The sequence below is a fragment of the Taeniopygia guttata genome, chromosome 3 (assembly GCF_048771995.1).
Source record: "Taeniopygia guttata chromosome 3, bTaeGut7.mat, whole genome shotgun sequence".
Lineage (NCBI taxonomy): Eukaryota > Metazoa > Chordata > Aves > Passeriformes > Estrildidae > Taeniopygia > Taeniopygia guttata.
The window spans coordinates 43,062,545-43,088,696 of NC_133027.1; the positions used below are offsets into that span (position 1 = coordinate 43,062,545).

At 33.9% G+C, this 26,152-nt stretch overlaps 1 protein-coding gene across 12 annotated transcripts in view; it reads left to right on the forward strand.

Moving 5' to 3' along the window:
- The window catches only part of GRIK2 (glutamate ionotropic receptor kainate type subunit 2), a 345,199-nt gene that overhangs the window by 111,864 nt on the left and 207,183 nt on the right, over positions 1-26,152 (forward strand). For 10 of the 12 annotated variants that reach the window (XM_030267647.4, XM_032747255.3, XM_012572713.5 and 7 more), the window contains 3 exons: positions 2,611-2,778; positions 6,681-6,938; positions 25,601-25,782. In XM_030267647.4, coding sequence (XP_030123507.4) covers positions 2,611-2,778; positions 6,681-6,938; positions 25,601-25,782 — 608 coding nt within the window. Of the gene's footprint in view, positions 1-2,610; positions 2,779-6,661; positions 6,939-25,600; positions 25,783-26,152 lie in introns of those variants that run through there. The other 2 variants (XM_072926727.1, XM_030267649.4) reach the window with 2 other exon arrangements.

A 26,152-nucleotide genomic window follows, 5' to 3' on the forward strand; every position in this document is an offset into this window, starting at 1 on the left:
CGTAAGTCAGTGACTGAGTGAGGGAAGTCACTGAATGGTGTATGTAGGCACACATCATGTCCACTCACAGGGGATGTCATCTTCATAAAATTGTCTTACTATATGATGGATTGTCACTAACATTAGAAGTTACCTAGATAGGCAAGGTCAAAATAAAATTTCTCTCTCTTTTTTTTTTTTTTTTTTTTTTTTTAATGCTGAGAGTAGTGGCTGAATCTTTGACAGAGAATTTCCTGTCTCAAGGATTTAGAAATCAGCATAATGAAACATGCAAGAATAAAGAATGAAGGTTGTACTGAGCTTTAGACACATGGCAATTAGAGAAGAAATCTTCCAATGTAAAAACTTCAGGAGATCCAAGAAACTATAATGTTTATTTATTTTAATTAATCAATTTAGCTTAGGATATAATTAGGATTTCATAATTGTTTGTGAGACACTGATTTATTCAAATATATTTAAATAACTGCCTTCTGGATGCCTTAGGAAAGCCTATGAAATCTAATCTATCTTAATTTTAATTTTGTTCATGGAATGGTCTTTTTATTGTCTCTGAATAGCTATACTTATAGTTTAACTAATTTTTAGATTTTTGCAACAATTTAAAAGTATTTTCCCCAAATAAAAATATTATCCTCCTATATTACACAATTTGAATTGCAATGTTTAGATTCTGTAAGTCTTAGCAGCACAAAAGCTTGTCTAGTAGAATGTTTCCCTGAGCAGAGCACTCCATTAACTTCAAAAGTAGTAGGTTGCCTTTCATGTTCATATTCCATTATTGTGCAAATAAACATGGTCATTTTTTGAGTTTTAAAGTATACTAGGCTTATATATTTACTAAACACTCTCTAAGTTTCTTTAGCTTGAGCGCTGATGGTTTTGTTAATATTGGTTTCTGATTGTATACATATATACGCATATTCTATGCTGAATCAGTTTGGATTTACCTAGATATTTAAATTTTTCTTAAGAGTCTGCCTTTCCCATCATTGCCACTTTTCCAGTTTAAAATGACTAATGCCTAAATAATTAGTCACATCTTATCTCAGTGGCAAGGGCTTGCACTTTTAAAGTAATATTATATGAGCATCTGCTCCTATGGCTCTTGCCAGAAATTAAAAGGCTGATCTGCAGGAAAAAAAGGTTAACACCTCAATTTTGTAGTGAGAAATGGGCTGCAAGAGGAAGAAGATTTGCAAAACCAAAAAGCCTTTTATATTTAATACTATCAGTAAAGAGTAAATACACATATTTTTGCTTTACCAACAGTTTACCTGCTTGGTGACTCACAAGACTATTTACAAACTGACTGCAGTTTTTGAAATTTAGTTTGATCCAGTCACTGGATATTCAGATTCCGAGAACTTCTTGATGAGAAAGTAGCAGTGTCGCATAGAATTTTTTAGACAGTACAAGTCCAGGTAGCAAGTCTACTTCGGAAATGAATGTGAGAAGAGAATGAATGAATAACATTTCTTTCAGAGGCACAGTACCTGGCTTGTAAATTAGTGATTCTGTGATGATGGCCATTGTGTGTCCATTAGTATTGACAGGTCTCTGTTAAAATGAGGGCTGAAGGGACCATAAGAATGCTGTCATTTTTCTGAGGCATTCCATGTCGCCACAGTAGGGATACGTCTTCAAATTACTTTTATTGTCACAGTATTCCTGGCCTTTCCAGATCCAAGAATAAATTATATTACCCCAAAGTATGTATAAATTTACATTCTATGGAAATTGATGTCTCATTAATGAGAAAAGCTAATGCACAGCAATTTCTCACAAACATATTTGCTTAATTGAAGATGAAGGTTGGCTCAAAAGCGTTCTAGAAATTGTTTATTATTTGGGGCATGTCCTACTCTGGTAGCATGCCTTGTCTGGGGATGTTTTCTTTGCAGGATAGAGGTTATGCAGGGTGTAGTTTCTTGGATTCTTGTATTTACTGAGAAAGAAATGAACATCTACATGCAGTTCAGGGCAAAGGAGCAAAATCTGAACTTTTTGCTCAACATATTTTTCAGTTCAGGCAAACAGTCATGCTAAAATATCTCTCCATTTTAATTTCTGGAGACAATTTCAGGCATCCCAGTTCTATGCTCCTTTGTATGTTCTATTTTCAGTGAAATGTCAAGTTCATTTATTAATGTATTACAAGTAGAAAGCAAGAATCCATGTCTCCCTTCCACCTGCCACATACACGTAGGTTGTGGAAGATCTGGAAGGGACAAATATATTCATTTCAAGTTTAACTATATAAAATAGTAACACTAGTGATAGTAGCTATGTAATAATTATACTTCATCCCTCTCCAATTTAGCTTCTAAATTGTATGGTTAATATATAGTGCTACACTTTTTAAAAAAATCACAATACTTAGTATTGAATGGAAAAAAGCAACATGTTTTCCTTAATGTAAGTCCTAATTGTTGCTGGTTTATATTTGCTTGACTCAAAGCTCATCAAAATAATGAGTTGCACTGTATCAGGTTTATCAAATTAAATACTTCAGGATGATGAATCTTTTCCAAAAGGATTATTAAAAATATTATTTTATGCCCTTTTTGCTTACTACTGTTTTTTTTTTTTCTTTTTTCTTTGTTCCAGGAGGCATTTTTGAGTGCGTGGAATCTGGTCCAATGGGAGCAGAAGAATTGGCCTTCAGATTTGCTGTGAACACAATCAACAGAAACAGAACTCTTCTGCCAAACACCACATTAACATACGACACACAAAAGATAAATCTCTATGACAGTTTTGAAGCATCCAAAAAAGGTAACCTTTGGCATATTTAGTTTGTTTAATGAAGAACTAAGGTTCACTTAGTTTACTCATCTGAAAAAGTGTCTATCCAATTAAGACATATGCAATGAGACTGACATATTGTCACTGATATTAAAGAGCTGCTTTGTTAAAGGTTGTAATGGTAACTGCTTGACAATTATGTTGCCACCTTTGCTCCCACTAACCCTATCTAAAAACTATTCCCTTAAATATTTAAAATCTCAAATACATTTTGCTGAACATTGTGACTAGGGTGTTTCTAATACCACTCCTTTGAAGTGAGAAATCTCACTGTCTTCAAAATTTATCCAGCAAAATGACAAGTTCCCCCAAATTCTACTGAAACTGGGATTCAATTTTAAACATTCCATCACTTCAAGTACATTTTCACAAATGCCTTCATATAGTTACTCACAGACTTCAGAAGGGAAGTAGTAGCTGTCATTTTGTGCATCTTATACCAGCACAGCATAAAAATAAGCCTAAATATTAAGTTTGTACTTAAGACTATCACTATCAGATAAGTCCTGGCCTGAATTAAGTTCTTTTCTCCTAACTATAACTTATATGTTTACAAAAGAATTTTGAGTAAAAATTAAGTTTGAACATTTTCCCAAAATTTTAAAATCTTTGATTCCCCCCAAAAAAATTCCATGTTTTCAGATTGCTTTACATTTAAATCAGGGACAACAGGGGCAAGTTTCTGCATCATTGTTGTATCCTAGAAAGTGCAAACACCAAAAAGTTCAATAAGTATTTATGGAAGAAAATACAAAGCCTCATGTTACAACTCAGTAAGATTGAATTACATGCTCTTTAAAAATACTTTTTTTATAAATTGAAGAGCTAATTTAATACGGTAGCTATAGGTAACAAGACAATAAGAGGGGTGAAAGAACTGGAGGTCAGCCTCTCTTTTATGGCAGGTTTCTAGCCTAAATCTGCCAAGTGATCTGGTCCCAACATGTCTCTCCCAAGCATTAAAGACAAAAACCTTTATACAATAGGGGATTTTTGTTATGGCAGGGTACGAAGAGTAAAAACATGATACAACATTGGAAATTATACATAAGGGAAAGCTCCTCTGTCATGATTAAGGTACATGAAGAACATCTTTAAAGTGGAACTTAACACTAATTAAATGTTCAGTTTAGAACAGAGGGGATATTTTTACTGCTTTTATTATAATAGATTAAGAGAGTTAATCTTGCTAACCTGTTTTATCTGTTTATTTGACAAATAATAATTAAAATTTAGAATCTTGTTAGGCATGAAAGTCTTATTGAACAGAAATACAGGCAGTTTGGTCATTGAAAGATGATTATGAAAAACTGCATGAAATTGGTAATTTTTCATGCATGAAAAATTATAGGCTAAATATTTATGTCTATCAAGATGGTTTCTTTGCAGATTAGCATGTATAGTAGAGAAAGAGGGAAAAATGCACTTTTCATAGGTTTTTTTTGAGTTGTTATTCTAGCGTTTTGGACAATGGATTAAAGCAGATTTTGAGAGAGACTACTCTTTCCTTTCCATCTCAGCCAACAGTGAATAAAAGTGCTGAATCTTAATTATGTTTCTTCCATTCTCCTTTCCTTCTCACCTTCCAAATTCAGCTGCTTCCTGACTCCTGCACATGCTGACCTGTGAAATCTAAAAGGACATTTTCTCCCCATTTCTGAGGGATGATGTAGACAGCTGAGAAATTTCTCCTGAGATCTCTAATTCTTTAAGTCTTTCCTGAGAAAATGCAACTACTTTTAGCCATTAGCTGGGATTTTCTAGCCTGAATTTTATGTTGCTAATTTTTATAAGACTATAATAACTGAAATTAGCACGGCAACATGCTATTGATTAGACATACTGAATAGATTGCATAAATTCCTTTTTCCCACTTGCATCTTGGATGACAATGCAACACTTTATTTGTAACTGCTCAGGCTATATCAAAATCTGTGTAATCTTCTAGTACTAATAGCTTTTTGCATCATCAATTCACAATGCAGACAACTGCATATGTGCTCACAGGTGCTTTAGTTCAGAATCAGAGGCTAAAGGTTAACTCAAAATGGTTCATTTTATTATGGTGGATTCAAAGCGGAATTTTAACAATGAAGTTTAAGCATTTGACTCATTTTTGTGGTTCGTTATCATGTCCATTAGTGAGCAGGCCAGCACTGCATCAAAAATAGCCTGTTTAGACCTCTTATTAACACATACTTTTGAAGTTGAATATAGATGAAGTATTAATGGCTTCTTAAAGGTACTATATGAATAAGCAACCTGAAGGCAAGATGATATTTCCAAGCTACTGTTTCAGTGAAGAATAATGTAAATGCAACAAAATATCCCTAATGTTCTAGGAAAATCGGTATGCATCTGATAAAGCCAGTGCCATATTAAATCACGTGTGAAAGCATTGCATTATTCAAATCTCAGAAAGAGGAAAAAAAAAAGTCCATTGAAAAGCCATCTGGTAGCTATTGCTGTTGTTAGTGATCCCATTTACTGACATTTGCATAAAGCTTGTTGATTACTCTTAGGAAGGGCAATATTAGCATAAATGTTTTTTTATTGAGCTAGTCATTTAGGCAACACACCGAATAGCAATGAAGATCCTGTGTGTCTGATAAGTTTATTTAAACCACCGGTGTTCTGCAGCAAGAAAAAGGTGTGCCAGCATAGTTTCTGGAAAGCATTTGAAAGACTTAGCAATATTTTCATCAAGTTGAAAAGAATTTGCACAACAATTAATTTTGAATTGATGAGAAAAGCAATGCTGCAAGATGTGTTTCTACTGCTTGTTTCCTCAGCTGTCAGGAACATTGATGGTGGAGTAACAGAATTAATCAAACCCCATATAAATACTCATGTCTAGTTTGGTTTTCATTACATCTCTCTACCAAATTAGTTGTTTTTCTAGAAGACAGAGTCTGTTTTTCAGAGCTGCATACTCATAAAAGTTATGCCTGTGGTAGTGAATGAGATAGGAGCAGGGCATTGGCCAAAACTCTGGTCTTCAGTATTGATTATTTTTTCCTGCCTTCTTTTTGGCGTGTCCTAACAAATATTAAACAAGGTGATACTGGAGTATGCTGTGGAAGATACAGACCAGAGACTGCTAATGAACAGTACAGGTAGGGCCACCCTGTATCAGAAAACAGGAAGCTGAGCCACTTGAATACAGCAGTATCATGTCAGTGACTCTCAGTGTCAGTTTTATATACTCATACAAGTATAGCAAAACTGAGCATTTCCAGTTTTTAAGAAGGGGCACAATTTTTTTTTTCACTAAAAGACAGCAATTTAATTTTAGGGAAAATACTAGTCCCCAAGTTGTACTAACCAACATGCCTATTTCAGATAGAGAAATTCAAATGTCCATTTTAATGAATGTAATTCTGTGCCTGATAATTAACTGTGAGGTACTTCACATGTAAAATTTCTGAGTAATTAGGACCTCAATAGAAATAGTGTTGATTGACTGAGGAAGAAGTTATCACTTAAACAACCTAGATTAGGTTACTGTTCTATTTGACCCTTTTCCAAATATAAGATGCAGTTAAGCACAAACCTGTTTTATTTGTCAGTACTTTATAAAAGATACATGATTGCTGGCCTTTATTGCTTCCAATGACACAGGAATGTTTAATAAACGTAGCTGAGGACTATTTAGAGGTTAAGAGTCAATATTCATAAATTTGTAATGAAAGCTTGTAAGCATATTCTGAAGTTACAATGTGTAAGTGCAAGTGTTACACAAGAAGGGAGCTCTGTCAGTAAGACGTGGAGTATTTCATGGAGTGCCTTTTGTTTAATACGAATTGTGCAATACCTTCTGGCACACTGCCTTTTTTCCTCTCATCATTGACAGACTTCTGTCTCCTCTTCAGCCTGCGATCAGCTGTCCCTCGGGGTGGCAGCCATCTTCGGACCATCCCACAGCTCCTCAGCTAATGCCGTGCAGTCCATCTGCAACGCCTTGGGAGTTCCACACATCCAGACCCGCTGGAAACATCAGGTGTCAGACAACAAGGACTCCTTCTATGTCAGCCTGTATCCGGATTTCTCTTCACTCAGCCGTGCCATCCTTGACCTTGTGCAGTTCTTCAAGTGGAAAACTGTTACTGTTGTTTACGATGACAGCACTGGTAAGGCCAAAGCATAAGGCTGTGTGCAGATCTATTCACCTACACAAAGAGAGCGAGAAAGGGTGTCACTACTCATATTTCATAATTTAAGAGATCTTTAATAGTTTGCAAGAATTTTACTGGTGAGGTAGTGTATAACAAACAATGTGGACTTATTAGCATAAGTATTCTCATAAGTATGCTTCAGTTGCTGAATTCTGTGTGTTTGAGCTCACAGCTGTCAATAAATTGGTCACACTCTGTCTGTGTTTTCTGCAGTGTCTTAACAGTTGCTAACAGCTATGTCTTATGATTTTACTTAAAACTTAAACTTGGAAGAAAAATATGGTAACTTGAAAAATACACTAGTGTGCCCAGTAAAGTAAAAAGCTTAAATTCTGGTGCTGCTTCTGGTGTTGGTTAAGTTTGAAAACAGATGCCATATTTGTTTGGAATTCTAGTATCTGTTTCTTCAGTGAAGAAGTGAAGCCTGGTTTCAGCTCCTAGCAACTGGACCAAAAGGAAGTTTGGAGGCTTGTTTTACAGATGACTTACATGAGTTAAAAATTAACTCCTTACTTTCCAGCAGAAATATACTAGATTATTATCTTTCTCTTAGTCACCCAAAATTTGTTTTGCTTTTCAGTTTCACCTTGACAGTGGTACCTTTGAAAAATGCTGTGAAACATACACTTCGTTTGAGGTCTAGTTGTGGTTAGAATTAAGACCTTGGCTAAGAAGAAAATATAAAACATCAGTGTAATAGAAGATACAAGGAAGGTGCTTGGCCAAAGATATATTAAATCTTATTGGAAATGTTGCTAAATTCTTCCATGCTGGTTGATCCATCATTGTCAGGAAAAGTGCATGGGGAGCCTCAAATTCTTCTCATGGTTCACTGAACCAGAAGGCAGTTGATGTGCTCATTACATGATGCTACTCTCTATCCAAATCTGAAATAAAAAAATTAGGATCAAGAAACAATGTGAGGCTACCTGTAGGGAAGACTAACTCTGCTAGATACACAGCAGTTACTGCAGCAGGACAGAACTCCTGCTTGCTGTCCGAGCTCAGATAAGACGCATGTGTAGCTACCAAGGGATAAGGAGGATGTAGAGAAGATAGTGCTTAAAACTCTTTATAACTGATATTTTTTATGTCTTCTTAAATGTAAGGCAGTGATGTTTAGAGGCTGCAGAGCTTAGTTTTTTTCCTAAATTTTTTTAGTATTATTGTTATGAAATAGGAAAGGATGTTAAATCCTCAAATTTTAACCATATGATGATAGAAAGAAGTGAGTTGTGGAGACAGAGTTATTTATTTAGTTTTGTGTAACTTGGAAATATTTCACCTTGATTAAAATAATTTTGAGCCTAACTATTTTTTCAAGAACAGATTACCTCTTAAAACAGTAAATTCAGGTAGAAAATTCATATGTTTTAATACTTTGAAAATTCTTTGCTCAATAATTTCAAGTAATTCTCTACTGTCCAAAAAAAAGTTAACAAAAAAAACAACTTCATATTTAATGATCTCTCCATACCCATAGATATGTTGTTTACAGCCTAGATAGACCTGATCTCAATAAAAGCATTTTGAAGCCAGGACATAAATAGAAATGGGAACAAAAATGAAAAAGAAGGTTTTCTGGTATATATTGTGACCTATTTGTTCTACTTGTTATTACTGTTAATATTTAAGAGAGGAAAAACCCCAAATATAACCTCTTTTAGAACAATTTTAAAATAAATTTCATAATGAATTAGTAGATAGAGTTATTTGCTCTATTTGAAAAGCATAAGGAATTGTTCCAGGATATAATATGTTTAAAATTATGTTTCTTTCTTGAGTGGCCAGGCCCTTCATATTATAATACTGGTTGCTCCCGTAATCTCATCTACAACATTTTTTTTCATTTTCCCTTGAAATCTATTGCTGTCTGGAGGCAGAAAAAAATTAATCAGTTTTAAAAAGGTTATCTTCTTTTCTTTTTTTTTTTGGTGTTTTCTGTAAAGCGAATTTAAATTTTACTTTTTAAAGACTGTCAACTTCTCTTTGTAAGTAGCATCTCCTATGGATAATTACAGGACTTCAAAAGCAAATGACACTGCTGGGAAGTCCACAGCATCACTTGCCTTTGAAATACATACAGGAACAACTCTTAGCTATGAGAAACTATTAAAGAAGCAGATTTTATATCTGCTGGCATTCAAGTGCAAACTGTTGGGTTTTGAGGCAGGGGGAGAGGAACCTTTTGAAAGGACCTTTTTTTGCTTGACCTTGGAAAGTGGTTCTCTCCTGTCATGGGATAAGACAAATATTCAGTTGTGAGTCTAGAACTGGAGCTGAATATGATATTTCAACAAGATTTAGACATTGGGTTGTATGTTGTGCCATTTAAGACTTAATTTCAAGTCATTAAAATGAAGGCAATAAAGACAAAATATTTATCACTGTTTATGTCTGTTTCGTCCATTTGGTCAGTGATTCCTTAATGTAAAATGGATATAATTCTTAATTTCTTTCTCCTTCGTTTCTCTTTTAATCACCCACATTTTGCACTCCTTTATTGAATGGTTGTTGAGGATGATGTTGAGGATGATGATGCATGCCTTTTTTAATGATGGTTTTAGAGCTATGGATTTCCTTTTGTGAATGGACAATTCCCCAAAGGGCATCCAAGTTAGGCTAATAATATGTTGGTATAGCAGCTACAGTGATAATTTAATTGGTAAAACTAATATTTTTTCAGAGATTCATATTTGCTTTATGTATTTTTACTATTATTATTGTAAACACGGATACAAAGGCAGTTGATACTTTTATTATAGGAAAGAAGAAAAGGTATAAAGCATGCATAAACTAGGTCTGGATACTTCTCCAATAAATTATGAGGGCTTTCCCATATGTCAAGATACTGCAAGACTGTAGGTTGACTCTGAGGGAGAGCATGATTTCATGTATCTATTTAGCTATTTATATTTCTAAAAATGTGTTTATCTCCTTAAATGTTAGGGCTCAGTTTTATGACTTTTCTAAGGAATTGCTAACATTTTGTAATAATAAAGGAGAAATAGCTCATCTGCTTCAGAGCTAAAAAAAGAAAAATAATATCCATGTTTTTCATCTCCTTGTTATGGGATATATCTTGTAGAGTAAAAATGAATGGTAAAATCTGTGTGATTATTTGACATTCTGCAGCGAGTAAAAGCCCACATTAACTCTAATGTCACTCCCCAGAGGTGTGCTAGACACCAATACTCCAAGCGCACAGTTCAGCTGTCCCTGGACAGCACCATCACATCCAACTCTATTCAATCCCCCAAGTTTCTGCCTTGTATGAAGGAAAGCCATTTATGTGACTGATTCATGTAAGTGTATATGCAGTCTTCCATATTGTTTTTTGTGTCTTTCAATTCACAGCGTAGCTGCCTTCAAAAAATTAATATGAGGTGTCCCTGACTCTGAGTACAGGATCGTAACTAGATGATGTTTAAGATTCCTTCCAACCCAAACTATTTTATGATTCTGTGAGATGTATGAAATAAATATTTGTATTTGGTCTGGATCTAATTTGATTTGAGGTTGGGTGGTATGAATATGGCACAGGGGAATTCAGTGCTTGTTTAGAGCCCAGTTTGAAATAAGAGAGAAAATTTGGAATCCCAGTCTCCCTTTGTAATAATCTTCTAGATTACTACTAAGAACAGCCATTAGTTTGTTGTCTCCCTCACTGAAGCATTTTCCCTATATTCTCAGAGAAAGAATAGCTGTACATCTTCTTCCTAGTTTGAGGAAAGGCATAAGTTGTTTTTAATGCACTGTGGGTAGCAACTAGACCCTGGCCCATGCTTTATGATGCAGAAGTGACTAAGTCAGAGAAGATGAATGGCTGCAGTCCAGCTACTGCTCCTCATGTCAGAATGACCCTCAGAGTACTGGTTTGCTCTGTGCTGATCAGACCTGCCTCATGTTCAGGAGTGTGTAATGAGGAATGCAAGACAGAGAAAATAGAGGTTGTGCCATGATGAAATAGATACAGGGAAACTTCTAGAGGGATATGATCAATAACAGTGAAGTGAGCAAAGATCAGGTTGGATAGAGTGTAATAAGGAAACTGTACAAATAAGATGAAGTAGATGAATAAACTAGAAAGGTTAATTCTACCTTGACTCAGTAAAATGAGATGCAGTTTTTTACAGTGGGGGTATGGTAATAGAAATAAAAATGAACATAGAATGGACAAAAAGGTTTTAATATTATAATAAAGCCTCTGCCCTGGTAGTATTTTATGGAGTAGGTATTGTGGCAATAAGTAGATGAGTTTTTTCTTTCAGGGAATTAGAAAGTGTGAGTCCTTTTTTTTGTGTATCTGTTACAGTTTTAATATTCCTGCACTTATTTTCATTGTTTAAATTAAAGTTTTTATTTTTAGCTTACTGTTTAAATTTTTTTTTGCATTTAATAATAGCTACTTTCTGCTTCCTTCTATGATTTAATTTCCTTTTTTTTTCTGTCTCTCAAGATTATTTTTTAATATAGCCCATCTTTGTATGGGCAAAATAAATTTTAATAAGGCTCTAAAACATTTTTCTTGTTAATAAACATAAAATTTGCTTATTTTGATCATTTTAAATGGAAAAGAATATTCCTTTTAACTAGGATTTAATGGTAAAAAAAACAAACACAGACACAGAGAAAACCCCAGCAATCCCCCTCACACCCCAAAAAAAAAAAAAAAAACCCAAAAAAAAAGAAAAACCCACAAAAAAACCACAACACCAAAAAAACCCCCAAAAAATCAAAAACTCCAAAAAATAACCAAAACCCAAATCTAAATAACCTCCTAGCAGGATGTAATGAGAGGTTGGTTCCTTTTTTTCCCCCCTTAAAGTAATTTATGGTGTCTTTGTTAATTAAATTCCACTAAAATGTCCCTGGACACTAATTAAGTCCTTTCAGATTTACAGGTTTGCTACAGTCAATTGTCTTTAAGAAAGGAAAGTGGGAAAATGACAATATGTTCATCATCTACATGTCCTAATGGATTTAATTGACCTCAAAACAATAACCTTAGTACATATTCTAATCTGTGTGCTAAAGAAAACAGACTAGACAAACTGTAATAAGTTTGTGACTCTCAGACAATTAAAAAAAAGGGGGAAAATACATGAATAATTAGATGATGAGCTCTTAAATTATAGTCGCACTTGTATAGCTATCAATATATTGATACTTTTATATATCAACAGAACAAGTTGATATAAACAGGGTTCCGGATATTTTTTCTTAATTAACTTTTGTTTTGGTCTTGAGTGAATGAGTATAAACACCAAAAATCTGTTACATCTATGAACAGAAGCCAAAGTAAATGATGAAAAATTATTTCAGAAATAAAAATGTTTTGTGTTTGGTCTTTGGTACTGAATTCTGTGCTTAAACTGGAATGAAGGAAGTTGAAAGATGTCATTTTATTGTTATATTCACTCTAGTTTGCAGGTGGCATTAATTTGTAATAAAATGACAATTTCTTTCTTGGGACCAGTATTAAAATTCCCATTATTTAATTCCCACTGTATTTGGTGTTATTTTGGCCTCACCTTGATTTTGTGTACAATTCTGGCGCCCACAATTTAAAATATTGTTAAGGTACTTGAATATGTCTTGAGTAGGACAACAAAGTTGGTGAAAGGGCTGAAAGGCATGATGTCCTATGAGGACTGTAGGTTTATGTAGTTTGGGAAAACAGAGATTGAAGGGTGACTTCGCTGCTCTCTGCAGTCTCCTGACGGGGGAAAGCAGAGAGAGAGGTGTTCATGTCTTCTTCCTGATATTCAATGACAGAACATGTGGGAATGGCTCCAAGTTTCATCAGGGGAGGTTCAGACTTGATACTAGCAAAAATATATTTATTTATTTGGTCAAACACTATAACAGACTTCCTAGAGAGGTGGTTGTTGACCCCAAGCCTATCTGTGTTTAAGAGGCATTTAGATGATGACTTCAACTTGCTTTAACTTGTTCAGCCCTGAAATGGACAGGTATTTGGACAAGATGATGGTTGTATATCCCTTCCAACTGAATTATTCTATTCTAATTTTCTAAATAAGAAGTTTTATCTTATTTCCAGATATCTTACATCTTGTGGTTTTTTATGGTTGGGGTTTTTTCTTTTATTGTGTACTACAATTGCTGAAGGACAGCCACTATTACAGTTAATATAATTTTTAATTAAGAGGAATTAAATATCTTGTAGGTGATGTGGATGTGGGATGATGGCAGGTGGGCAATATTGCTAAAGAATTATGGAAAAAAACAATTCTAAGTGATTTAAAGTAAATATTGTCTAGGGACAAAATTTCTCTTGAAGGAGAATATATATAGTGCACTATAAATATGAGAAAAAGTGTTTCAGATACTCGAGAGAACTGGCAACTGAGAAGAAAAAGAAAATGAGTTGGTCTGAAATGGCCTGATTGTCTCTGCTTCTAGATAAATGAATTAAGCAACATCTCAATTTACACGAAAAGTTATTCTTCTTTATAGACACATCTATATGGTCTATTCTGAGAGAGAAGGAATGAAAGTTGAGAATGCTGTATTTAAAGGTTTGAAATTGATGTAATGACTGCATTTCATCCCAGTTTAGAAGACAAGACTTAAATTTTGGGGATTTATAACAGACACTTATAAACTGACATGACTGGCATGAAGTAGAATATATTTCGGTTTTGAAATTTTGATATTTTTGAAAGGCAAACTTTGCTCAAGAATAGATGGCAGGCAGAAATAAAATGAAATTTCTTTAAGATAATCTGGGGTGCTCAGTCCACAGTACAGTAGGAGACATCTTCTGGGAGCAGATGAAAGAAAGCCCACAGGAGTATTATTATTGTGATTCGCAATTCTGTGGACCAAGATTCAAAACAATCACTAAGTCATTAAAATTAAGCAGACAAGGCTTTTGCTTCCCATCCTTCTAAAATCTTCTAACATAATTAACTACAGGCAGTGTTTTAATATCAAAAAATATCTCAAACCAGGTGTTCATTGGAAAAGAAAATATAGAAAGACATAGCTTTTAAAACAGTCTTAGAAAGAGGTTATAATATATTTGACTTTTTTAATACTGAAGTATCACAAGTATACTGAAAATACTTGTGATATTTCTGAAACTGACTCAATGCTTGGGAATGAAAAATAATGGTTTATAATTAGGAAAGTGCAAAAAAAAAAAAAAAAACCCAGCAAAATGTACTAAACAGAATTCAAGAAAATGGTGAGATTTTTAGGGTTGTCCTGTGTAGGGCCAGGAGTTGGACTTCAATGATCATTGTGGATCCCTTCCAAGAGAGTATTCTACAACTGTATGATGATTAGGTGAATATTGTTAAAGCTGCAATTTCTTCCAACAGATTAGTTGTATTCTAAAATGAAGAGTAAATAATATCGAACTTGATTAAAAAGAAGCAACAATTATCCAGGAGCATAAATTTTCAAATCATTGGAGCAAGAGACTTCTGTGAAAGTTTAAAATGAGGTGATCTTCAGTTAATAATTAACTTTGAGAACATATGGATGGCAGACAAAGTTCGAGAATTTTGGGTAAGGTAGGCAAGCTCAGGTTCATACCAACTTTGATATTTGTCCAGATTTTGAAGTACACTTATCCTGGTTCCTTATGTTTAATTAATATCTAAATCATCTACCTTTTCCAAACAACTTCCTTCCTAACTTGGAACCTGCTTAAAATTTGGTAGAATAAAGTAAGGTTATAGTATGAATTTGTTAACTGGGTTTTTTTTTGTTGGTTTTGTTATGTTTTGTTATTGTTAGTTTGGGGTTTTTTTGTTTTGCTTTGTTCTTGTTTTTGTTTTTGTTTGGGTTTTTTGGTTTTTTTTTTTTTGTTTGGTTGGGTTGGGGGCTTTTTGTTGTTGCTATTTTTTGTTTTTCTTTTGTTTAAGTTATTGTTGTTATTTTAAATAGAATAGTTTAATGGATTTCTATTCCTGGGAAAAAGAACCCTGTTTACTTGTAAGCACTAAAAAAGTCTCAAAGTGTTAACTTTGCTGAAATTTTGAGGTTTCCATTATCAAGAGCAAATAATGCAAAACTTCCTTCTTTGCCAGGTCAGTGTGCTTTGTAGGCAAGGAAAAAAAAATATTTGATGTGATACATATTGAGTTAAGAAAGCTAAACTGTTCAAATAGACATTCATATATGCAAATTAGAACCATAGGTACTTTATGCAAATATCAAATGGATGCAAACAAGGAGTAATAAACCTAAATAGATTGGTTACAGCTTACTGAAAAGATAGACTTGCAAGTGTAATTTTCTGGTGTGAAGAGCATATAGATTTCATATGCAGGTGGCAATCTCAGAAGTTACAATATTCTAGAAAATATCATTTGGGTTAAAGTATTTTGAGATAGTTCTCTCTCAAGTGTAAGACTTGGTCACATTGTGGAAAAGCCAACAATGGTATTATGAGAAAAAAAACATAACATTGACTTCAGGTGTCTGATCTGAAATTCCATGTGTAAGAAATTCCTAGGTAAAATTTCATCTGCATGAAAAAATCCTGGTCACATTTTATTACATTGCACTTTGCAGCATATCTCAAGAAAGGTGAGGGTTCTCAAGGTCAGAGGTTAAGGAAAATATGACCTGGGAGAAGAAGACTCTAAAAGTGCTACTTTTCTGTGGGGAAAGTGTACAAAAAAATCTTGCAAAAGGAAACAAATATGCTATCCTTTATGTTATAGAATAGTTAGACACATGTTTAAAACTGTAACAGAAAGGAATGAGCTAGGAACATTTAGGTTAGAACAAAATAACAGGTGTCCTTGAAAGACCATGGAAAATCCACCTAATGAGTTTGCTGGTTTGTTGGTGTTTTTTTCTGGGTGTTGTTGTTGTGTTTTTGTTGTTTTTGATTTTGCTTTTTTTATTATCCATAATTTTTATTCTTTAATTTTTTGCAACATCAATGTTTTCATGCTGATCTTCCTAGGCAGAACAGAAAAAGAAGAGACAGGTAAGGGTAACTTTCAAAGGTTTCTATCAGGACTATTAACTACCACTGGTGCTGACTAATATCTCTATCAAAAGTGCAGAAACATTAAATTGTAAATGGATGTTAAGTTACTCCACTGCTATTGATACTGATTTCTCAAATTGGATTTATATTTGCATTATGTATGGATGAAAACTGCATCTGTGTGTACTTTTGTATATTTATAATGTTTTGACTTGTGCAGTTTTATCTAGCATTTATTCTGGTTCTATGAAGCAGATGCAGAATTCAGAGTACTGGTAGCTTATGAAAGGCTAGGTGGGTATCTTTACTGCAAATAAATCATGTCAATGTATATAAATCATGTCAAAGATAATGACTGGGGTGGTATATCTTAGCACAGAATGTTATGTGAATGCTTGTTCATTCCTAATTTGTGCATTATCAATTAATAGTTATTCAGTGTTGCTTTATTGGAATAAATGAAATGAGTAGCCAAAGAAGGGTTATATTTGCCAGTGTGAATAAAGCAGACTTGAAGCTTCCCATGCATATAAGCTGTAATGGGATGTAGTTCTGTTCCACATCTTTTCAGCCACCAGTTCAGAGAGGTAACAGCATTTGTAGCACTTTTATTGAACATTTCTTTTCAGGAAAATAGACTTTTAAGTCTTCTTCATAAATCCAAATTTGGTAAAACTCTTATAAATAATAAAACTAGTAATTTAGACAAGTAAGAAATATTATCCTGAATGATTATATATTCCACAGTATCTTTTTAAATACAGAGTGTTTCAAGCGCTGTGCACTGTAGTTTCAAGTGAAGATTCAATTAGTAGTTATGTGATAAACCTAATTGTGGTATTTGGATGTAGCTGGTTGGTGTATTCCTTTACTAAGACTGTTATTACACATTTATTCTGTAAAGCCCAGAAATAGTTTTCTAGTGTTATATGAATATATTGCTAGCATCGAGGATGTTTTGAAGTTAAAATCTCACTTTCAAACACTTTTATGTAAATATTTGAAATCAGCTTGTTGTCTGAAGAAAAATTGTTAAATTCTGTAATTCTTTTATGGTAAATGGTCCTGTCATTGTTCTTTGAGAATAATTCTATACAGATTTTAATTAATTTTTTGAAAAGCAAAGTAAGTGTTAACAAGTTTACAAAATGCATGATTCCAGCCCATCTTTCAGGAAAACATGTTACTACATCTCTCACCCGTATTTTGGCCAACAATTAAATTTGGACTTACTGCAATAAGACTCAATATTACAAAAACAAATCTATGGATTTCAAATAAATAAATTTTAAAAATACATAAGGTGCTTTACAGTATTTTTCTATAAGCTTAAGGAACAGAGGTGGAGGTAATATTTCCATAAGTTATAACAATGAACATATTCCAAATAGTGCTTTAAATTGTTTTGCTTTTGTGGGTTTGAATAAACTTAAGAATTTAACTCTTACTGAAAATAGTTTAGGGGACTTCTGATCAGAAGAATTGCTTCTTCCATGAAGACTAGAAAATTTTTTATTATGTCCAAATACAGAAATATGTGATAGAAAAACTAAGTGAAAAATGAAAAGAGGAAAACTGAGACAAGATCAGTTTCACATTCTTATATGGGGTATACCATACAATCCCCAATTTAAGATTTATCCAAACTGAAATATAGTTTTACTTTTATTTCAGTATTACATATTTTATCCTCTGGTTGGGAGAACACTGTGAAATATACTTGTGATGTCAGTCCCTTTGTGAATTGCTCTGCATCACTCTCAGTTCAAATATTACTGTCTTGATTCATTTCAGCTTCAATTACAGTTTTCTTCTCTCTTGCACTCTTACCAATTCCTTTTTTTAAATTTTTTTTTAAGAAAAAGTGAAACTGCTTTTGTTTCCAAGAATAAATGTGCTAAACTGCTGTAAATTCCATCTGAGGATGTTCATTTATGCATCTTTTCAAGCAAAGTCCATTTTGGAAATGCTAACTTGTTCAATTGCTTTTTTTGTCATTGATTCTGACATCTTTGACAAAATCTTTTATACTTTGACAGTAGTATAGCTCTTTTTTCCACTCTTCACCCTCATTAGACTGTACTCCTCATACATCATCCACTTGAGAGATCATATTTCATGTGATTATGATAATTAATTTGAAATGTCCAGGACTGTTGATTCTTATTGCTGTCACCATCATAATACTGAATTAATGATAAAACTTTATGAAATAGTTCAAAAAAGCATGTTTAGAAAACAGAAAAGCAACAACATTTCAAATCAGATTTATTGTAATAGAGCATTTGACATATATAGATTTCAAATGTAGCTGGAGAGTAGAAAAAGATGGCAAATCTAATATACCAATAAGGCATAAGGTTGTCTTAATTTTCAACATTTCCTTCAATTATGTTATTTCTTCTTACATTTTCACGCATAAGATGCAAACGTGAGGAAAGGATGGACAAGACTCTGAGTTAATTGCGCATTTTTTTTTTCCTAGCTGCTGTGTGCTGCATCTGATCCTAAGGTAGCATGAAAAAAGTTTTATGGTGATCTTCAAGATCAAAACTGTTCCATGAACTGAAGGTCTTTTCTGAACTTTAGTAGCACATTGGAACTTTCTTGTGGAACTCTGTGGGATGGGGTAGAAGGCTTTTTTCACTGCAGTACTGCAAAGCCTTTATTAGAAAAGAATTGTTACTGGAAATAAGCTGAATTGGGATTGGCTATTTGCAACTATAAAAGACGTTTGCACCCATGCTCTGATGTGCTTGCTTAGCATATTTAAGGAAAACAATAAAGCTGATTATTGCCTTGCTCTTCAGTACAGCTGGTTATGCTGAAACAGCAGTACAATGGATTTAACATTCTGATGCTTAGACCCAAGATGCAGAAAAATTAGGTGATATGCACAGTATCAGAATAGAAATCTTGTCTGTCTATGAAGTTAAACCTGGATACATGGTTTCCGTGTTCAGTGATTTTTTTTAACCCTAAATCTTGTCTATTCTATATATGTCATTTTAGTAATTTCAACTCCAATATTAGTCATGAATATAATTTAAAACTAAATAATTGTTTTAAAATTAATATGTTTTTAGTCTAAAATAAAGGAAGTTTGAGATTTTTAGTTAGATAGGTTTTTTTTTTTCCTGGCCTAGTCTAAACACTTTATAATTTTTTCACAATAAGATTTGTATTTCAAATGCATGTATGCAATTAAAAATATGGTTCTGCCTTTTTTTGTTTGTTTTTTTGTTTGTTTGCTTTAGAAGGGAGAATTTTTCTCAGATACTGAGAATTGGAACAGGCTGCCCAGGGAGGTGGTGGAGTCATGGAAGTTTTCAAAGAAATTACTTGGCACTTAGTGCTATACTTGAGTTGGTATGGTGGTCTTTGGTCAAAGGTTGGGCTCTATGGTCATGGATAATGTTTCTATAATTCTATTCTATTACACAGTCTAGGAAAAAAGTCAGGAGAAAGCTACCTTGCCTGAAATGTTTTCTCTGATTATTGGCATGGTTGCCATCCAAAAGATAATTTTTAAAAATATTTTCAGTAGGAAATAATGTAACTTTCATTTGCCCTCTCTTACTCAGTGGTCCAGAAATGGCTTTTCAGGGTAACTAAAATTTTTAATTAGTGATATGCTCAAAAGAACTATATTACCTAAACCGCCTACCCTTTCCTTCCCCTCTCCTCAAGAATCCCAACTTGATCAAATTATTATTTTACTAAAACATAAACTACTATCTTGTAAATTCTTTAAATGTGTTCTTATAGCTGAAAGGCCATATATGGGCAGTGTAGAACTTGGAATGAGGTCTTTAAGATATGATAGAACATGTCTATATATTCTAAGGTTATTCTGATTTACGAACAATGTATCTTTCTTCTCTGAGGAAGAGTTTGACAAGTAGTCACACTGTATGGTTTGATAAGGAGATAGGGTCATAGGGAGCTGGACCTTGTACTCACTTTATACATCTGCACTTTTTTCTCCAGAAGGAAATTATTTCATACAAATACACGTCTAGAATTAATTTGAGCAAATACTATTATTATCATGGATGACTCTTGTGTATTGGCTTGCCCTCGTGAATCTAATTTTTAAATTTTCAGCTTTTGTCAGCATTTAAAACAGAACAGCTACATTTTTGTGAAAGGGCTTGTTAAATAGAATTTTCTTTGGCAGAAATTCTTTTGAAGTCAGTTACCAGACATATTTTCTTCTTTTTACTGATTGTTTCCCTTGTAGAAGTCACGTTTAAAAGCAAAATAAGTCAACATAATACTAGATATCCTTGAGCTCCTATTCATGTCACTGCCACTAATTATAGCATATTTTAAATATTGCAAATTGCAAATGGCATCAGACTCTAATGCATTAATATTTGTAAAATATATACATGCATACACATGTATTCTGATTGCTCTCCAATCCTTTAACTACAAAATTGAAAAATCCCATTAAAATGTTGGACTCTAAAGCTGCTAATAAGAAGCTTCATTAATTATGTTTACTGTGAAAAGACAATTGTTTTTTCTGGACTACATATCTTAGTACTTTTTCCATTAAAGACACCATTGCTACTGTATTTAAAGGGGATTAGATATAACTGGTGATCACTTTAAGGATGCTTTACACTGCTGGAATTGAGTGAAATGTAGTAGATCTTAATGTAGCAGAAAAAGCTTACTATGAATAAATATGAAAGGTCCATCAAGCTGTCTTTTTCCTTTGTTTCTATTTCCTCTGTGCTTTTCTTAATGCTGTTGCTGTATTAGATACAACAGCACACAGAACACAGAACAGCCCACTGTTCAAGAGACCCTACCCTTTTTAATCCTTTCACTAGAGGTGTTTTTTGTTTTGTTTGTTTGGTTTTTTTTTGGTTTTTTTGATTTTTTTAGTTGAAGATGATAAAACTAAACTTTAGAGTTCATGGGTAATTTCTGCAAGTCATTTTGCAGCAATTAACTGTACCAGTTGATGTGAAACATTCTATCAATGCTAATAAATCAGCATTCTCCTCCCTTCTACCCATTCAAAGCCGAGTACACAATGAGATTTTTCTGAGACATAACCAAAAAAACTGGGCAGGGGGCTATCAGGGAAGGAGAAGAGTACAGAGAGGTGTGAGAAGAAACAGCTTGCTAAAAATAGAAAGACTGCTTTCTGGTCGTTCTGTAAAGCAGTATATTATTAGTTTTGAAAATTTTTACATGGTTAAGACAAGGAGTAGCCTTTAAAAGAGCATTAATGTTTTCTTACAGAAAAAGGTTGATGTGTTCAGCCCATTGCAAAGGGCATTTGCTTGCATTCTTCCTGTGCAGCACAAAGGCAGCATTAATGGAAATGATAAATAGTTTGATGAGCAGGCCAGGTGGCGTAGCAATGGCCTGCAAGACTGCTGAGCTAGAGACAGGTTTTAAAACAAACTTGGGGTTCTTGCTTCCTGGACTGGTTGAAGTTGAACATGTCGAGGAGGTAATGTGATTGATCTCTTTGGAGGAAGATGCCAGCTGGAGAGCTCACAAACTGCTCCTTCAGGATTCTCCTTAACGATGAATTGATGGCAGCTTCTGAAAAGAGTTACTCACACCGCACTCTTCCCAGCCATTCAGAGGTAGGGCTCTATCACAGTGGCTGCTAAAAGGAGGAATTGAGAGTGTGAAGGGACAGGAAAAAGGTGTCCCTGGTGAAAGAAAATGCAGGAAGTACATTCCCAAAATGCAGCTATTATTTTTATTCTGTTGTAAAATAGATTTTTTTAGGGGCTTATACACACAAAAGGTTGTATTCTGTTGTTGTTTTTTTTTTTTTTGAGGTTTTTAATTTGTTTTTGTTTGGGGGTTCTTTTTGGTGATTTTTTATTTGGTTGGTTGTTTTTTTAGGGTTTTTTTTTTTTCATTACACTCAGATCTTGTAAATCCTAGTAAAATAAGAGGTCACCTTTTCATCTGAGGGCTGCAATTCATATTATACTTTAAATCAATTATTCTAGACAAGTGTTCAATTAAAAATATTCTAGATCTTTTCAAAATCATGGTAAAGAAAGACCTTGTTTTGTTTTTAGCTTCATAATCCTTGTAGTTCTTGAATTATATTCCTCCCTTCATTGGAAATTCTGATCCCTCTTCTTCTTTTAAGCTACATGTGTCCTTTTAAACTGTCCCTTACTGATTCAGAAACTTTTATTTCTCAGTAGATGACAGCTTGTTACTTTTATCGTGCATAACCAGCTTGTTATGACATTTCCTCTGATGTCAGACAACAGCAATGAAACTTTGGCATTATCAGTAGCTCAAGAATCTTAGTCAATGTGTAAATATGATTGTTTGACCTGAAATGACCAATATGCACAAAGGATAGGGTAGAATCGAGTCCCAAAGACAAACTGCAGATAGTAGGAGCAAGCAGTCTTTGAGTCTTAGGAATCTCGATCATCCAGATGGAGAAACTGAAAAAAATAGAAGAAATTTTGGTAACATCTAAAAATGAAAGCAAACAATAATTTGTCTGATTTCACCTGAGGTATTCAGGACTAAATGTTAAAGAGACTAAATAAGGTAGAGCTCATTTTTTGTTACTCCAAGGCAGTAGTTTTACTGTAAAAGCTTTTAAAATTTGATATCTGATAGCTGCAAAAAATTGAACTCCAAACAGATTGTTACTATAAGGATAGGGGCACAATTTATTTATATTCTACTTTTATTACCTAGTTAGTCCTCAACTGTTTAATGTTCTGATTGCCTGGATTTTTTTGGCCATTGCTACTGCAGAAACTACTCCTGCAGAAGCCAGGATGTTAGGGTGTTCAGGAGAAGAGAAGATCAGTGGCAGCCAGGAATTGAGAAGCAGTTATTATCCATAGACGAACACAAGGGCTGCAGTTTACATGCAGGACCTTGTTCTTTTGGCTTATATCTTCCCAGTGCTTAATTTTTAATTTGTTCAATATATAATCAAAAAAGGTTTTGTTAGTGTATGGTGGTGCTTTTTTTTGTTTGTTTGTTTATAGATAAATTAGTCTGTTCTTCTTTGGAAATTATTTTGGTGGGTTTTACTTTCCAGTAAAACTAATTTATTCTTTGCACACTTTTAAAAATACAAATGCTACATTACAAATAGTGGAAACAGAAGGAAACCTCTAGCCTTTAATTAGTATTTAAAAGAGCCAGCTTGTGAAGTGTGATCCAGAACTGATGTCAGTTCCTGCTGATCTCAGTTCTCACTGATGCCTGAATGGGGAAATCCTGCTTCTCAACACTTTACCAGAGAAATAAAAAGTACCAGAATAAGGTATGCTCAGCACGGTGTGACATCTTTTTTTTCTGTGAGGTGTTTTGCTGCAGCAAGGAGCTGTAGGGTAACTGTGGCAGTGGTACTTGCCACCTGTGACACATCTTCACAGTAGCACCCCACACCGTGCACTCTTCGCAGAGTCATATGTTGTCACTCCCTTGCAAGTGAGGGGTTTTGTTTTCCAAAAGCATCTTGTTGAGAGCCCAGCATGCTGGAAGCTGTTGAACATATGCCAGTAAAGAATTTATTCTTTATAGTGGGTGGCCAAGTGGACCACTGAAGTGAGTCATTTAGTAGAGTGGAACATGTTTGTTCCTCAATTTTACAACTTTACTGATGGCTGGAAACATGGTGAAATATATATGTTAAGATCTTAAAAATAGAAGTATGTACTCACTGTAACTATTACTAAAATTAAATATTCTGCTCATGTAGAAACTATGAAAAATATTACACATTAAAAGTTTACGGTTGCATTTTATTTCGCATTGATGAGGACAGGAGAAAAAAAACATAGTTTTGAAAACCCTGGAATTTGCTTGTGTCTCATATTTAATTTATCTTAAAATATATTTTCAGAAATCTCACTGGTTACTATTTGTAATTGACAGTTATTGAAGGCATAAATACTCCCTCCTGTGCTTGCCTGCACATCCGTACTGAGGTCCAGTCAGTGCATTGAAGAAATGTGCATTTGCAGGTTTTCTTCCCCACATTTTCGCACTCAGGTTTCTTTGGTAACTTTCTACCTTTTATACTGCCTTCCAATGTGGTACTTGGTTTATTCCTCATCACTTCTCATCACTTCTCTATCAGATACATAGGTAACCCAGAAGGCAGACACTATCACAGCATTCTCCTTGTTAGACTTTAATTACTCTAGTTCCTGCATCTCTAAATCTCCTATTTCAAAGTTTAGTGTGATTTTTTTTTCTTTCTCTGAGGTAGTTAAATTAATGATAATATTTATGAAGATAACAAATTTATTTGTTTAAAATTCCTGAACAGCCCAGTTAGGACCTTTAAGGACTTATTTTCTTGGATAATGCTCTGAAGCAGAACAAAGTTTGGAAATTTTGAAATTCTTGGGTTTAACCCACCACTGTTTCATGAGGTTATCATGGTTAGAGCATAGAGCTCATAGCACCAAGGTTTTGGGTTTAGCTCTTGTATGGACCATTCAGTTAGGAGCTGGATCTGATGGTTTTTGCGGGTTCCTTCCAACTCAGAATATTCTGTGGTTCTCAAACTAATTAAGCTATATACTTACTTCATTAGGGTATTGGAAAATTTTACTTCAAAATCCCCTGTAGGCAAGAAAACACTTCTTGCTGTTCTGTAAGAAATCTTGGACCTAAAGAAAAAGACCAGAACTGTATTGTATTGGTGCAAGGAATGGGGATCAGGGGACCTGCCAATTAGTATTTTCTTCAATTTGTTTACCAAAATATTGTAATCTGTACTTGCTGCAGAAAAAAACGGCATCCCTTTTCCCTTTCTTTCTATTCCATTTCAACGTTCCTTGATAGTTTAATTGTCCATCCCACCCCCAAGGGTGTGACAAAGGTGGTTGCTGTAACACCTGAAAATATGCTTAAAACATGCATATTAGGGACTCTGCCCTTTTGAGTAAAGAATGCTTTGAAAGAACAGTTTGCAGTCAAGAAAGAGAAGTCAGTCTTCCCTTTAAAATTTGATATATTAAAAATACTCAATACTTGTACAGAAAACTTGAACATCATGAATCACTGTAATGTTTCATACAATCAAATTCATTTCAAAGTCACTTCCAAAAACATAGCAAGTTTTGTTCTGGAGTGGTTTTAATTCCAAAACTGTCAGAGTAGTGTAAAGCTACTTCTGTTTCTTGCTGTTCTTGAAAAGTGATTCAGTATAGAAATATGAGAACAGATTAATGTGAGAGTGTTCTACAGTGCTGAAATGATTCACAACTTTGTATGTAAACTTGATGTATTATTTGGGAGACTGTCTAGTCTGATTAAAAACTATTAGTCTGGGATATGGCTTTAAGTGAATTAGAGTAAAATGTTCTTCGAAGAGGAATGTCACAGTTGCATGATAATGCTAGAAGATTTGTCTGTCTTAAGGTAATCCTAAATGAGGTTCCTTACTCTCCATTAATATTAAGGGAAAAGAGATTTGTACTAAAGTGTTGGGAGTACAGATACTTCTTATTTTTTCTTTTTAATAACATTTTTGTGTATATATTCTAACCAAACGAGAAAGGAAAAAAAATCTGGAAACTCTAAATGCTTATAGTATGTTCTCCTGCTTGCAGTTCAGGTTCTTGTTTTGATAATTTTCCCAACTCCTGTTTTCTTTAAGGTCTCATTCGATTACAAGAGCTCATCAAGGCTCCATCACGATACAACCTAAGACTAAAAATCCGTCAGTTACCGGCTGACACAAAAGATGCAAAGCCATTATTAAAGGAGATGAAAAGAGGCAAAGAATTCCATGTAATCTTTGACTGCAGCCATGAAATGGCAGCAGGCATCTTGAAACAGGTAATCCTCATTCTGCTTTAGATGTCTTAATCTTCTTCATCCCTAATAAATAAAAGTATTATCCAGACCTAATGGTATTTAACAAGCAGGAAAATTGTATGTCAGTTTTACTGAGGCCTTACTGAAAATCAACCAAGGATTTCAGAGGCAATTTTATTGGTGACACAAAAGGTAGGTGCTTTAATTATGCTTTTATAATGAAAGAGTTTAAATAATTTACATTCAGGAGGAACATGAAGGCATATTAGTCTTTCAAGTATGAAAAACCAGTTCTTTAGAGAATTTATGCTTAAAGCATAGTTTTAAATGCTTGCTTAATGTTGTTTGATTCATCAAATCTTTATGTATGTATGTGTCTATTTATTTATAT